Source organism: Neofelis nebulosa, chromosome 9, assembly GCF_028018385.1.
Source record: "Neofelis nebulosa isolate mNeoNeb1 chromosome 9, mNeoNeb1.pri, whole genome shotgun sequence".
In the NCBI taxonomy this organism is placed as follows: Eukaryota; Metazoa; Chordata; class Mammalia; order Carnivora; family Felidae; genus Neofelis; species Neofelis nebulosa.
The window spans coordinates 7,367,168-7,381,885 of record NC_080790.1 but is presented as its reverse complement, the minus strand read 5'-3'; the positions used below and the strand labels follow the sequence as shown (position 1 = coordinate 7,381,885).

Below are 14,718 nucleotides of genomic sequence, written 5' to 3'. Positions count from 1 at the left end.
AATAAACAAAGCAAAATCCCCTCCACAATGCATGTGGTCAGGTTAAATGAAAAGCTGAGAAAATCTGCTAATGTACCACATTGCCTTCAAGAACATCAGAGACTGTTCCCATTGTCTGGCAGACAAGCTGACCCCTGCTTCGAGTGTACGTCCCTATGTGGGCAATGACACCACTGAAAGCTGGGATCCTGTCCAAGGACCTGGCGTCAACCGAATGACAGATCTGACCGCTGTAACTCACAAGCACGAGGATTTAACTAGAAATCTGCATCATCACTTCAAAGAGAAAAAGTGGACTCGTCGTCCGATAGAGGGAGCATATGTACACGCCGTGTATCGATTATACGAACGGTGGTGCCATGCAGTTGAACCCACAAAAATAAAAAACCGTGCTACTAACAAACATGACCTGAAATTAAGCAAGTCCGTATAATAAAAAACACAACTACTAATTAATCATTTGACTTCATCTGGTAGCATTTATTTCTGGGTGGCATAGGTTTCTTTACAAAGTCACCCAGTTAAATATGAACAAGTAGCTTATTTTTCTGAAAATAAATTCCCTGACGGCAAAGAGAGGCAATAAAAATCATCCCACAGATCTTGGCACCATTATATAATAAAACCGAGTTTAAAAAACCAAACACAAACCCCCTCCTGACTCTTCTAGAAGGTGCTAATACACTAACATATTGGTAAACACACAACCTACTTTTAGAAACATTGTCATGTGGTGCTGATCCAGCACCACCTTCTCGACATGGACACACAGGTAAGTAAGTCTGCTCTCCCCCCACCGTTGTACAGAGTTGGTCTGTGTCTCTCTCGGTCCCTTCCAACAGTTTAACAATAGCTCCATTCTGATGATAAATTACACTTCCCAAATGGTGGTTTTAAAACAATAGGACGTCTCCTCCCATAGTTATCAGATACCTCCATGAAGAATACGGGACTTCTGGGGTGCCTGGGTGGCTCAGTCGGTTGAGTGTCCGACTTCAGCTTGGGTCATGATCTCACAGTCTGTGGGTTCGAGCCCCGCGTCAGGCTCTGTGCTGACAGCTCAGAGCCTGGAGCCTGTTTCGGATTCTGTGTCTCCCTCTCTCTCTCTCTCTCCCCTGCTCGTGCTCTGTCTCTATCTCTCAAAAATAAACAAACGTAAAGAAAAAACTAAAAAAAAAAAAGAACACGGGACTTCCCCTTCTGCTCAAGGTGGGTGCCTCACAGATCATTTACCCTCTACCCTGAACAGAAAAAAGATGGCTGCACACAGCAAGGATTTTTAAGGCCTGGGCTACCAGGCAACAAAGAGCAGGGCTCCCTGAAACGGGAAACCAGCAAGACGAGCCCTCCAGATGCGGACTGCCTTCACAACTCCCGGGCTGCAGCACAGGGAGGGGCGTCCACAGGTGGGCCCTGTCTAGGTTCCCTGGGTCGAGACAGAGTTGAAAATCCAGACAGATCAAGGAAGCAGGACAAAGTAGCAAAGGGAAAGAGTTACCCCAGGAAGGACTCCAGAGATCTGTGGAGGGTCCCCTCAAGTAGTCAGCAGAGTACTGAGATAAATGGGTGTAATTATGAAAGTTACCCAAGGGTGGGGGGAAAGCCCTCAGTAAAGACGAGAAAACAGTGCCCGAAACTCACTGAAAATAGCGCCTGTTCCCACCAGTCAGACTGGAGAAACTTAAAATTCACAGGGCAGTGGGTAGAACAGTCAGGAAATAATTAGCTGACAGTGAGCACTGTTCCTGACCCACCTATCAAATCGTAACAGTGAGACCTGCAGGGGATCAAAATGTTTCCAAGTAACTTTACCTGCTCTCAGGACAAAGCTTGAGAAGATTCAGAGGATTACAAAACCATGCAGCACCTGACAAGATAAAGCTCACAATGTCTGGTGTCCAGTGAGACGGCCAGGCACGTAAGGAAGCAGGGAAACGTGACCATCTGAGGAGGACAGCAAACCACTGAAAGCACCCAAAATGGACACAGAATTCGGGCAAGGACATTAACATGGTTACTATAACTGCATTCCGTATGTCCAAAAAGTCAGTGAAAAAACAACATATTGAGATATGAAAGATGTAAAACAGATCCAAACTGATCTTCCAGAGACGATAACTACAACGTCTTGAGATGAAAAACACACTGGATGGGATTAGGAGCAGGTCAGACAAGGCAAAGGCAAAGAGTGACGAACTTTACTTAGGACATTAGCACAGAAACTATCCAAAACGAATCAGAGACAGAAAGTCATCCTAGAAAATGAAAAGAGCACGAGTGAGCTGTGGGACTTTAAGGAGCCGTACACGTACATGTGCAACTGGCATTCTCAAAGAAGGACACGAAAACAAACATATCTGAAGAAACAATGGCTGGAAGTTTTTTCAAATAGGATGAAGACTGGGGCGCCTGGGTGGCGCAGTCGGTTAAGCGTCCGACTTCAGCCAGGTCACGATCTCACGGTCCGTGAGTTCGAGCCCCGCGTCAGGCTCTGGGCTGACGGCTCGGAGCCTGGAGCCTGTTTCCGATTCTGTGTCTCCCTCTCTTTCTGCCCCTCCCCCGTTCATGCTCTGTCTCTCTCTGTCCCAAAAATAAATTAAAAAAAAAAAAAAAAAAAAAAAAAAACGTTGAAAAAAAACCAAATAGGATGAAGACTATAAACACACAGATCCAAGAAGCTCAACAAACTCGAAGTACAAGAAATGTAAAGAAACACATCAAATTGTTCAAAACCAGTAAGAAGAGAAAAATCTAACAAGGGTCACAGAAAAATAGGCACATTGAACAAAGATACCAACGAGAGCAGATTTCTCCTTAGAAATGTAAGCCTGACAACAACAGTCATGTCTTTCAAGCACTGAAGGAAAAAGCAGGCAACCAGAATTTTATACCCAGCAAAAGGAGCTTTCAAGATCAGAGGTGAGGGGCACCCGCATGGCTCAGTTGGTTAAGTACCTGACTTCAGTTCAGGTCACAGTCTCACAATTTGTGAACTCAAGCCCCACTTCAGGCTTTGCGCGGACAGTGTGGAGCCTGCGTGGGATTCTCTCTCTCTGCCCCTCGCTCACTCATGCCCTCTGTCTCTCCCAAAAAATAAAAACCAGAGGTGAAACACTTTTCATACGTACAAAAGCTGGAAGGTTCATCACAGACTCTGCAAGAAATGTTAAAGGAAGTCCTATGGCATTACAGGAAGCCATTTAAGTTCACGCTGTTTCACTCTTTCACACAACAACTGAAGAGACTGATCTTGGGCAATCACCTCAGGCCATGACCTAAAAAGTTGATGTAGGACATCTGTTCCTGGTTACAGCTACGGTGAGTATCACTCTGATGAAGAAAACTATCTGTAGGAAATAAATGTCAATGATGTTTTTCTCTGTATGGATAAACTACGGATATATATATATATATATATATATATATATACATATATATACATATAAATATATAAGCTTGTAGAAAGAGAAGCTGCCAAATTTTCAAGGGTTAGAGATCCAATTCCTGTTCCTGTTTTGTCTGAAAAGCTGCTAAATCACTGCTGCTTCTGAAATAAGAGAAAATCCCATTCATCAAACCAGTTGAGCAATTCATAATAAAGTACTAAGAAAACCTTCTTCTTAGGAGAGAAAAACAACGCAAGTACCTCTGCAGGATACGAAAAGAGGTCTTATTTCCAGTTTCTTACTGCAGATGTAGACCAGATTCATAGAATGTGAGAGTTTTAAGAACCAGCAGAGAAAAATGAATTCACAGGCACCAAATAATAGGTGAGTAAAATCTTAGAAAGGCGGGAATCAAGGAGGCAGGCGGGATATTCCACGGAGAAGAGGCAGCACGAGACGATGCAGAACGGCACAAGCGGGTGCCTGGGTGGCTCAGTCAGTTGAGGGTCTGACTCTAGCTCAGGTCATGATCTCACGGTTCATGAGTTTGAGGCCCACACTGGGCTCTCTGCTGTCAGCTCGGAGCCTGCTTTGGATCCTCTGTCCCCCCCTCTCTCTGCCCCTCCCTGTTTGTGCTCTCTCGAAAATAAAACATAAAAAAGAAAAAACAGCAGAAGCAATTACGACCATAAGGGGCAACAGCAGTTACAACAAGATACACAAGAATCAAGGGGTGAGGTCATAGAGGAGTTTCATGTGGTTGAAAGATTCAAGGACTTCAAAAATTAACACACAGCAATGCATATTTTCTTCCCATGCAGGATTTTATAGCAACCCTGAGCTCTGAGGTAGACTCTGGGGATGAAAACTGTGTGTAAATCACCTCCCACCTCCCTTAGATACCTTGCAATTAAATGACACTTCCTACCACTGCTATGTGCCATAAGGGAGGCAAAGGGGAAAGGAGACCAACAATTTTCATCCCCGTGGAGATCTCTGCTCCAGCAAAAGGGAAAAATTGGTCATTTTAGGGGCCTTACAAAGACAGCATATGCAGGAAGGCTGAAGGTATCCGGGCATTCAGACAGGCCACACAAAGCACTGCTAGGTACAGACGCGTAGTTTCTAACTACAGCTTTGTGTGATCTCCTTTTACCCAAATGGTACGGAGCTTACACACAAGTAATGGGAAAAAAAGAAAATAGTGACCGGCCTACACAGTGGCCATGCTATCCAAGACCTTGGATAATATGCTCCTACCCCACGTGATCTAAATGAACCGGTGAGTAGGCAAGCAGCAACTCCAGAAGATGAAATCATGTGTTGTCCCAAACCACACTCAATGTTGCAACTCTGAAGAAAAGTTGTACATCGGCACACATGTACACAGCAAAAGAACCGGTTTCTAATCTTTGTACAACCACCGATTAACAAAATATCTTTGTAGGGGCGCCTGAGCAGCTGACTCATTTAAGCATCCAACTCTTGATTTCGGCTCAGGTCACGATCTCACAGTTTGTGAGATTGAGCCCCTTCACGCTTAGCTTAGAACCTGCTTAAGATTCTCTCTCTCTCCCTCTGCCCCTCTCCCCTGCTCACGCTCTCTCAAAAAAGAAAGAAAGAAAGAAAGAAAGAAAGAAAGAAAGAAAGAAAGAAAGAGAAAGAAAGGAAGGAAGGAAGGAAGGAAGGAAGGAAGGAAGGAAGGAAGGAAGGAAGGAAGAATAAAGAAAGAAAGGAAAACCTGCACATCAAAGGAAATAATCCACAAAACTAAAAATTTAGCAACCTATGGAATGGGAGAAGATATTTGCAAATGACACCTCTGATAAAGGGCTAGTATCCAAAATCTATAAAGAACTTCTCAAACTCAACATCCCCAAAATAAATCATCCACTTAAGAAATGGGCAGAAGACATGAAGATATTTTTCCAAAGAAGACATACAAATGGCTAACAGACACATGACAAAATACTCGATATCACACATCATTAGAGATATACAAATCAAACCCACAATGAGATACCACCTCACACCCATCAGAATGCCTAAAGTTAACAATTCAGGAAACAACAGAAGTTGGCAAGGATGCGGAGGAAGGGGAACCCTCTTACACTGTTGGTGGGAACGCAAACTGGTGCAGCCACTCTGGAAAACGGTGTGGAGGTCCCTCAGAAAGTTAAAGACAGAACTATCCTATGACCCAGCAATTGCACTAGTAGGTATTCACCCATAAGATACAGAAATACAGATTTAAAGGGGCACAGGCACCCCGATATTTATAACAGCATTATCAACAGCCAAACTATGGAATGAGTTCAAATGTCCATCGACTGATGAACGGAAAATGTAGCAGGTGCGCGCGCGCGCACACACACACACACACACACACACACACACACACAGACACTGGAATATTACTCAGCCATCAAAAAGAATGAAATCTGTCGGGGCGCCTGGGTGGCTCAGTCGGTTGAGTGTCTGACTTCGGCTCAGGTCATGATCTCACGGTCTGTGGGTTTGAGCCCCGCGTCGGGCTCTGTGCTGACAGCTCAGAGCCTGGAGCCTGCTTCCGATCCTGTGTCTCCCTCTCTCTCTGCCCTTCCCCCGCTCTCACTTTGTCTCACTCTCTCAAAAATAAATAAATGTAAAAAAAATTTTTTTTCAAAAAGAATGAAATCCTGCCATTTCCAACGACATGGATAGAACTAGAGTGTATTATGCTAAGCAAAGTAAATCGTGGAATTTAGGAAACAAAACAGATGAACATAGGGGAAGGGAAGGAAAAAGAAAAGAAGAGAAAAACAGAGAGGGACAAGGTGCCTTGGTGGCTCAGTTGGTTAAGCATCAGCCCTTGATTTCAGCTCAGGTCACAATCTCATGACTGGTGGGATAGAGCCCCACGTTGGGCTCCGCACTGACAGCATGGAGCCTGCTTCGGATTCTCTCTCTCCCTCTCTCTGCCCTTCCCCTGCTCACTTCCTCTCTCTCAAAATAAGTAAGTAAACCGAAAAGAAAAGAGAGAGAGGCAAACCATAAGAGACTCTTAACCACAGAGAACAAACTGAGGGTTGCTGGAGAGAAGAGGGTTGGGGGATGAGCCAGATGGGTGAAGGGTGTTAAGGAGGCCACTTGCTGTGATGAGCAGAATCACTAAATTCTACTCCTGAGACCAATACTACACTAGATGTTAACTAACTTGAGTTTCTTTTTTTTTTCTTCAAGTAGACTTCACACCCAGCGCAGAGCCCAATGTGGGGCTTGAACTCATGACTGTGAGATCAAGACCTGAGGTGAGATCCAGTCGGACACTTAACCGACTGAGCCACCCAGGTGCCTCTGACTTGAATTTAAATAAAATCTTGGAAATAAAAAACAAAACAAAACCAAAACAAAACAAACCCAAATTCGTTTAAGATCATGAATCGATACTGTTCCTTCCCTGAGAAACTGCTTGTATTTTTACCATCTGACACGGAAAACTCCAGTTCATTCTAACTCATGCTGACATGGTCTAATACAGATATTCTAAGGGTGATCCATGGACCAGGATAAGTCCACAAACTGTACGGTCCCAGAATGATACATCAGAAACAGAGTAAGCACTTGGGAAACAACTAGAATAATTTTAAGTCTGTTGAATCAAATAAGAAGAAATTGGGGCTTATACTTTGTAGGCTTTGGACACCTCTTTAGGTTTTCTTTTGCCTGATAAAAGGAATGCAGTATGAAGGAAAGAAATTTGCCTTGGGGTCAGAAATCCCAGCTCCACACTTGATGTGACTCGTCATTTGTAAGACGGAGCATACACGGAAGGGCTGTGGTGGGCACACTAACAGCTCCTCAAAGATGTAAACACCCAAATCCTCAGAACCTCTGAGTATGTCAGCTTGCACAGCAAAGGAGACATTAGGTTGCTAATCAGCTGACGCTGAGAAAAGGGTGAGTGTCCGAGATCGTCTGTGTCAGCCCAGTATAATCACAGGGTCCTTAAAAACAGAAGAACCAGACAAGGAGATGTGACGACGGAAGCAGTGTCAGAGGGATGTGTTGTGAGTCTCCCGGCTTTGAAGGGGGAAGGGACCACCAGCCAAGGAATGCGGGTGCTTCTAGAAGACAGAAGGGCAAGGAAACAGATTCTCCCGTAGAGACTCCAGAAAGAGATACAACCTTCTAACAGCTCGATTTGTGCCCGGCGAGATCTGCGTCCGACTTCTGGCCTATAGAACCGTGAAATCACAAATGTGTGCTGGGGGCGCCTGGGTGGCTCAGCTGGTTAAGTGTCCGACTCTTGGCGCCCACAACCCTGGGATCATGTCCTGAGCCAAATCAAGAGTCGGACGCTCAACTGACCGAGCCACCCAGGGGCCCGCCTTCTAAGAATCTTAACAACAGAGAGGGTCGGTTGGTTGGTTTACAGGCTAAAAAGAGGGGATGGCAAAGAATGCGGCCCACGATTTTCTGAGAGGGAAAAGTCACAGCCGTCTTCAGTCTTAGTTCAATGGAGCGCTCACTTCTCTATGGCCAACACACAGGTCCCGAGCAGAGCGCGGTCTGCAATCTTCAACGCCCAGCGGGCCTCCCCACGGCTCCCTGGATCTCATCCAGCCCAGCCCGCGGCTCCGCACCTGACAAAAGTGATCGTTTCCTCTCCAGAGAAAAGAAATGATGCCGAGATCGTTTGGGCCTATACTTTCTCTTTTTGCCTCCTTGCTGCCTGCCGTGCAGAAGAACCTGAATCTCACCTTCTCCTGCTTCAGCCCGCTGGCTGGTGACTTACCAAAGGGCCTGGAGCGGGGGTGAGCCAGTTAAAGGACAGCCCTTTCCGGTTATCCGCACGGAGTCCACAGACACCAAGTTCAAGAACTCCAGCGCAGCAGCCGCTGTCTACAAGTCCAGTAAGCTGGGCGCCGCCCAAGACCGAGCTCATGGCTCCTACGCGCACCGCCTGACTCTACCGACACGCCCAACAAAACGTACTCACTGGACCTTCTAGTGTTTCAGTTAAAATGAGATTTTTTTCCCTCCCCGATATAATGTGTCTTTGCATGGCTATCACAATACTTTCTCATTTAAAATAGGCTACTTAGTATTGTTAGCAATACGTTTACATCAGCCTTAAATATTACGAGGACCTTGGTCATTTTCTGGGAGAAAGAGTCAAACTCACACGCTTCATTCTAAGGGTCCCTACCCAATCTGACAATCTTACCTTGTCACAGAAGACTTTTATCTGGCAGTACGCCCGGTGCACAGGCTTGTTGCTACGGTTGTTATAACTATAGGTGTCAATTTGAATGTTAAGAGGCAACCCCTTCACGCCTTTCTGAGAAGAGAAATCTGTGCTTAAGCAGTTCACAGAGATGAAAACCTGCAGAGGGAAAAAACGGCATTGTAAGTAAGGCACCAACCGTCAACCTTAGCAGAGCTGGTAAAAATACTAACATCGCTGAAATCACTTAAATATGTTCTAAATGAGAGCTCAGCTGCTCACTTAAAACTTTTTAAAATAAAGGGTCTATTTTAAAACTACTTTTGGTCAGAGGAATGGCAGACCTTAAGGGAAAAAAACAGACAGCAGCTTTGAACCCCTGTCTATTTTCCCTTCCAGGATATTCGCTTAGCATCATACTGTGGAAGAGGCTGGATGTCTTTCTTGATGTCATTTTTAAATATGACCGATAGCCCACGTTCTCTAGGCAGCTGGTCTGGAGCTCCGTACCAACTGAGAATCTGCCCGTGTCGTGTCTACACCACCTCCGATGGCCTGTAGTTCCCTATGCATGTCCTAATATTTGGGAATTTATGAGATCAGTGAATCACACTATTAAAGCGGCACTGGAGGTTGTTGCTTAGGAGAGACTCAAGTGAATCTTGGTACACCGAAAGAACGTGCTCCATTTCCCTCTTTTGGTGTGTGATACGGGTTTTAACCTCTCATACGCGGTCACGATGCATTCGAGCTCCCTTTCAACCATTCAGTTTTAGAATCTGTATCTGGTGCGTGAGCACCACACAGTGGAAACTACTGGAATTACAGTTTTAAAAATCGGCGCCTTTCAAAGACCCCGAGACCCTTAGGCTGGACTCCTTCTAGTCCAGGGGCCAACAACTCCCCAGCCCTAACACCACGAACAGATCTACCACAACAGCGCAGGGTGCCACTGGCTGAACCAAGACCCGGACAGGGAGAAGTTTAAGCCAGAAGAGTGGGGGGGGGGGGTGGAGGGGGGGGGCTCTGAGAATGCAGATAAAAGAGAAGGGGGTGGGAAGGGTAAAGAGAAAAAAGATTGTAACAGTAACGGTGAAGATCTCACCGCCCTCTAGAAGGTTTGCAAATGCCGAAACAGGAGTTTTATTCTTGTCCTAGTCTATACATTATTTTCAAGAAGGAAAAGACCAAAACGCCCGAAAAAGACTGAGAACTTGTCCACATTAACAGACTGAAAAGTCGTCTCTCATTCTGTCCCTCAGACCAGGCTATTTACCGTCCCCAAAACACACCTCGAACGTCCATTCCTGCCTCACATCTCTGTCCTTGTCCCTCCTCCTCCTGTGTCCCTCTGTCCCAGTCCGAGCCACCTCCACAGCTCCTCCCTGTGTCTCCCTCCACCTCTGCAGGCACGTGGGCTCCGGTGACACCTCCAGAGACGGCCGCCCCTCACCCCACCCGTGTCGTGAAGCCCACAGCGGTGAGCACCTAACGCTTCCAGACCTGCACGGGGCACTCACTTTATACACACGCTCTCATTTCACAACCCTGAGCGACAGTTAATCCTTCTTTTCCAGGTGGGGCTCAGAGAGATTTTTTTTTTTTTTTTTTTTAAACTGTCCCCAGGGTGGAAAGCAAAGGGCCGGAATTCATATCCGGGGCTCCCCCCTTTACACCTTGCGAGCTCGCTTTCCCAAATCAACTTCGTACCCGAATCACCTGGCTTTTCTTCACTACCTGGAACGGCCTGCCATCTTTACACGCAGCGCCAAGACGCAGCAGGCAAGCCCCTTGTTCTCCACACGGCAGCTTCCTCGATACTCACGTAGGAGCACAGTGCCCGGCCTAGGGTTGCCTTTCCTAGCCTGCTACCATTTTACTTCCCATTTAACTCATTTCCAGTAAACGAACAAAATGCTTTCATTTTGAAAAACACCGAAACCCGAAATCTAGATACACGGGCCAAAAGCGGTACACAGGAATTTCAAATCCATTACGGAAACCCAGTGCTTTGACTTGGTCTCTTTTCCTGTACTGCTGACCCTTGGACAACGCAGGGGTTAGGGGTACCAACTGCCCCCCACTACCAACAGTTGAAAATCCACGTGCAACTTCTGACTCCCCCCAGACTTAACTACCTAAGAGCCTACTGTTGACCAGAAGCCTTCCCAATAACATAGTCAATTAACGCATATTTTGTCTATGTACTCATATGCTAGAGCCTTACGGTACCTTCCTTTCTCTTAATTTTTTCAGTTATTTCTAGGCTATGCAGTTCATCTGCAAGTTTTTTCAAATTGTTGCAAATTAAAAAAAAATGTTTCCAATATATTTATTGGAAAAAACTGACATGTAAGTGGGCCCGCGCAGTTCAAATCTGTGTCACTGTTCAATGGCCAATTGTATGCTGTTAAAAAACACTTCACGTACGATGTATAAATCTGACTTAAGGAGACAGGCTATGGAAAGACAAAATAGGAAGGCAGACAAAAAGACACACAGCAAGACAGTGGTCCCTGTCAACATCTGAGCCCATCAGGTAACCGAATCACCATTATTTTTTCATTTTATAACCAAATGGAAAATCTAAATTTCTCTGTCATACGAGGCCACATGGCTCCATTTATGACTCAAAAACGGCAGCCTGGGAAAGTTACACTTAACCCTCAACAATTCCAGGAAGGCTGTGACCCAAAGTGATATTCCATTTACAAGAGGATTTCACGGTAATCCAACCTAAAACCTAACCTCCCCTTGCTTCCCAGTGTCAAGTTTCTATTCAAAGCAAAACTAAGCAGGAACCAAATCCTAGGATCAGCTTGAACATGGAGCCTTCAGAGGGACATTACCCTTTTACTGAGGATTACTGGCAACTGCTCTCTTAGGCACATTCTTCTATGTTTAAAATCAGTTCTTTCCAAACTTGGCGGTATTTCTAAATGCAACAAAGAAAAGTTCACAGCATTCCTAGCTCAACGTTAAAAACCACCACCTCGTCTAGAGAAATACGTAAACACGGCCGTAAACAGCGAACAAGATGGGCAGCATAAGCATTCCAGGCCAGGGACGTGAGGTACGAGAAGGACGATGGGCCGAAGACCTTCAAGAGATGGGGGCGGTGCTCCTTGAAGCCTCTTGCTTCACGGCAAGAACCGGCAGGGCAGTCCTGGGTCCACGCTGCCACCACTGAAGGGGACACATCTGCTATGTGTGAGCCTCGACCGAAAACCGGCAAGAGTGCAAAGATGCCTTGTGTGTACGCTCTAGCAAGAGGTAACGTGGTCAACGGGAAGGGAAAGCCTTTGGTCTGAAAATGAAAACGCTGGAGTTTCAGCTCCATTGCCGATTAGTGCCGTGACCATGGGCGAGGTCCTTACCTGTCAAATGCAGGTTGTATTAGATGACGCTTGGATCACTTTTTTTTTTTCCTTTTAAAGTTTATTTATTTTGAAAGTGAGAGAGAGAGAGAGAAAGAAAGAGAGCAGGGGAGGGGCAGAGAGGGAGGGAGAGAGGAGAATCCCAAGCAGGCACGGCGCGGTCAGAACAGAGCTGGAGGTAGGGCTCCAACTCCTGAACGGTGAGGTCAGGACCCGAGCGGAAATGGGAGTCGGACGCTTCCCCGACTGAGCCACCCAGGTGCCCCGTGTCTAGATCAGTTCTCTTGAGTCCTAGGATTATACTTACGTTAAAAGATTGTGAATGCTTTTTTCTCTACTATGTATTTATTAGGGACAGCAATTTTGTGTAATACATTTATCATTTTTTTTTTTTTACCCATCATGTAATTTTAAAAGTACCGTGTAAAGTTGCCACTTCGAGTAATTATATGAACTACTCGTATGGAATTAAGAATCTTATAAAGCGGAGGTTCATAAAGCATGGCGCCAGGAACATCAGCACTGCCTGGGAACTTGGATGCTTCAGGTCCCTGACTCGATCAGAATCACCCGGAGGACGTCAGCCCTTCCTGGAGACAGTAAAGCCACATCTAGGGGTTGTGCTGTCATTGGCCTGGGGTGGGTTCCAGACACAAGGCCTTCTTCAGGTGCTCCCCAAGTAATTCCAGCAATCAGTCAGGATAAAAGCCACGGCCGTCAGGTGATTAATCTTCTGTATACTTACCGCTTTGATCCACCAAAGGCCTCCTCTGACTCCAAAACTCTGAGGTGATTAAAACAAGCCCCAACATACGGTTTCCTTTCTTTAAAGAGTTCAGATATCCCTACATGTATTTATAGTATCCCATCAAGCCTTCTTTTTGATTGAATTTTTTTTTTTTTTTTTACAGAGGTATAACCCTATCGAATACTAATATTCATTCAACCAATGGAAGGATAAAGATTAAAGCATCTGCTCAAACTTACTATTCAGTAAGGTCATACAAACCCTCAGAAACCCACAGTTCATGAAATAGTGACCAGACAAAAACCTATTAAAACTCTATCAAATTTGGGGTGCCTGGGTGGCTCAGTCGGTTAAGTGTCTGACTCTTGATTTCGGCTCAGGTCATGATCTCATGGTTGGTGCGTTCAAGCCCCACGTCTGGCTGGGCGCTGACAGCGTGGAGCCCGCTTGGGATTCTCTCTCTCCCGAGACCCACCTCCTCCGTGTGCCCCTCCCTGACTCGCGCTCTCGCTCTCTCTCTCAAAATAAAGAAATACAGTTAAAAAAATATTTCAAACAATACTTCTGTTTATTCCTCACGCGACGTGCGATTTTCGCAGGGGATGATGTGTGCGGGTGAACCGTGCGTTCGGGTGACCGGTGGGGTCACCCCCACCGAGCTGCCAAGCCCTGGAGACAGAGACAATGCTGGGCCAGACCTGCTTCTGGTGCCTGGTGAGCAGCACATGCTCAGTAGCATGTATGTTTTTAACCAAAGAAGGACGATGCAGAGGGAGCAGTGAACAAATGGGGCTAAGGCGGCATACAACGTAGCCACGTAAGACAGCTGTCGCCTGTCGGTGTAAACCAGGAGGCGGCTGGATTTTGTGTGTGAAAGGGCCCAACGGTGTTTCGGCCTTCGTGGATGCAACCCGGCAACCCCTCAGTAACAAGGCACAGCAGCCACAGGTGGATGTCGTGGTGCTGTTTTCAATAAAACTTTATTTACATAAACAGCAGCTGGCTGGCCAGGGTTTGCAGAGAGCTGCGGTTTGCTGAGCCCTGATCTAAACAAACCATTCTCTAAGGTGCTCGAACAGTAATTTACCCTCATATCACATCACAGCGTAGTTAGGAGTGAGGAAGGATTAGTTCCCTTTTTGTAATTCAGTATTTCCACTTTCTATACAAGTGACTTCCTAAGAAGGAGCTCCCGCTGACGTCTCACTCTTCCCACGAACCACACATTTTATCAGTACAACCCACACCCACAGAAGGGACTAGGGTAATTTTAAGGGAGAAGTTGTTTCTAGGGAATCTTATTTAGGAAGGTGACAAATCTTTGATCAGCAGCACCCAAAGCAGGTCGGAGGCCAAGTGTAGAAACGAAAGGCAGAGCTCGCGTCCAGGTCCGGGGGGAGGGGGCGCAACAAGGTGGCTACAGTCTGCTCCTCGCAGCGCTAACACCGGGATGGGTTCTACCTAACGGGTGACACCCCGAATAAGCAGGACAACAGGCCAAGTCACCCAAATCTGGATAAAACGAATGTTCAGGCCATTGTCACTGTGCAGAGAAAAGTACTTCTTAAGACGTGATCACAGAAAAGCTGCCAATATCTTCTTCAGAGGGTGGGAAAGAGGTTCAAAGAAAGAGGATTATTACAGGTTCACCTCCTCCATGGAATACACGCATGTGATAACCTCTTCTCTGTTCACACTTCCTTGTCACTGATTTTGAGGAAAAGTCTGATTTTATTGAAATAAATGAAACATAAATCTTAGAAGGCGAGCATCCAATGCTCCCAACCAAAATCGCTAGGAGAGAGAAAAAAAAAAAAAAACAACAACCAACCACAGAATAAACTGCTAAACAAGTCGAAGATGCTCTGCAAGATTCCTTTTCAAATGTCCAGCCCGTTTTTCTAATGTAGTTCCTCATTCTTGGCTGAGAATTCACGCACTTAAAACTTTTCAGAAGATTAAATTTTGTTTTCAAACCTCAGCTGAAAATGTGAGGAA

At 45.9% G+C, this 14,718-nt stretch overlaps 1 protein-coding gene across 3 annotated transcripts in view; it reads right to left on the bottom strand.

Annotated features, from left to right (window-relative positions):
* Window positions 1-14,718, bottom strand: part of GRHL1 (grainyhead like transcription factor 1) — a 58,598-nt gene that overhangs the window by 12,643 nt on the left and 31,237 nt on the right. For all 3 annotated transcript variants that reach the window (XM_058682518.1, XM_058682517.1, XM_058682519.1), the window contains one exon: window positions 8,596-8,754. In XM_058682518.1, the coding sequence (XP_058538501.1) occupies window positions 8,596-8,754 (159 nt within the window). The remainder of the gene's footprint in view (window positions 1-8,595; window positions 8,755-14,718) is intronic.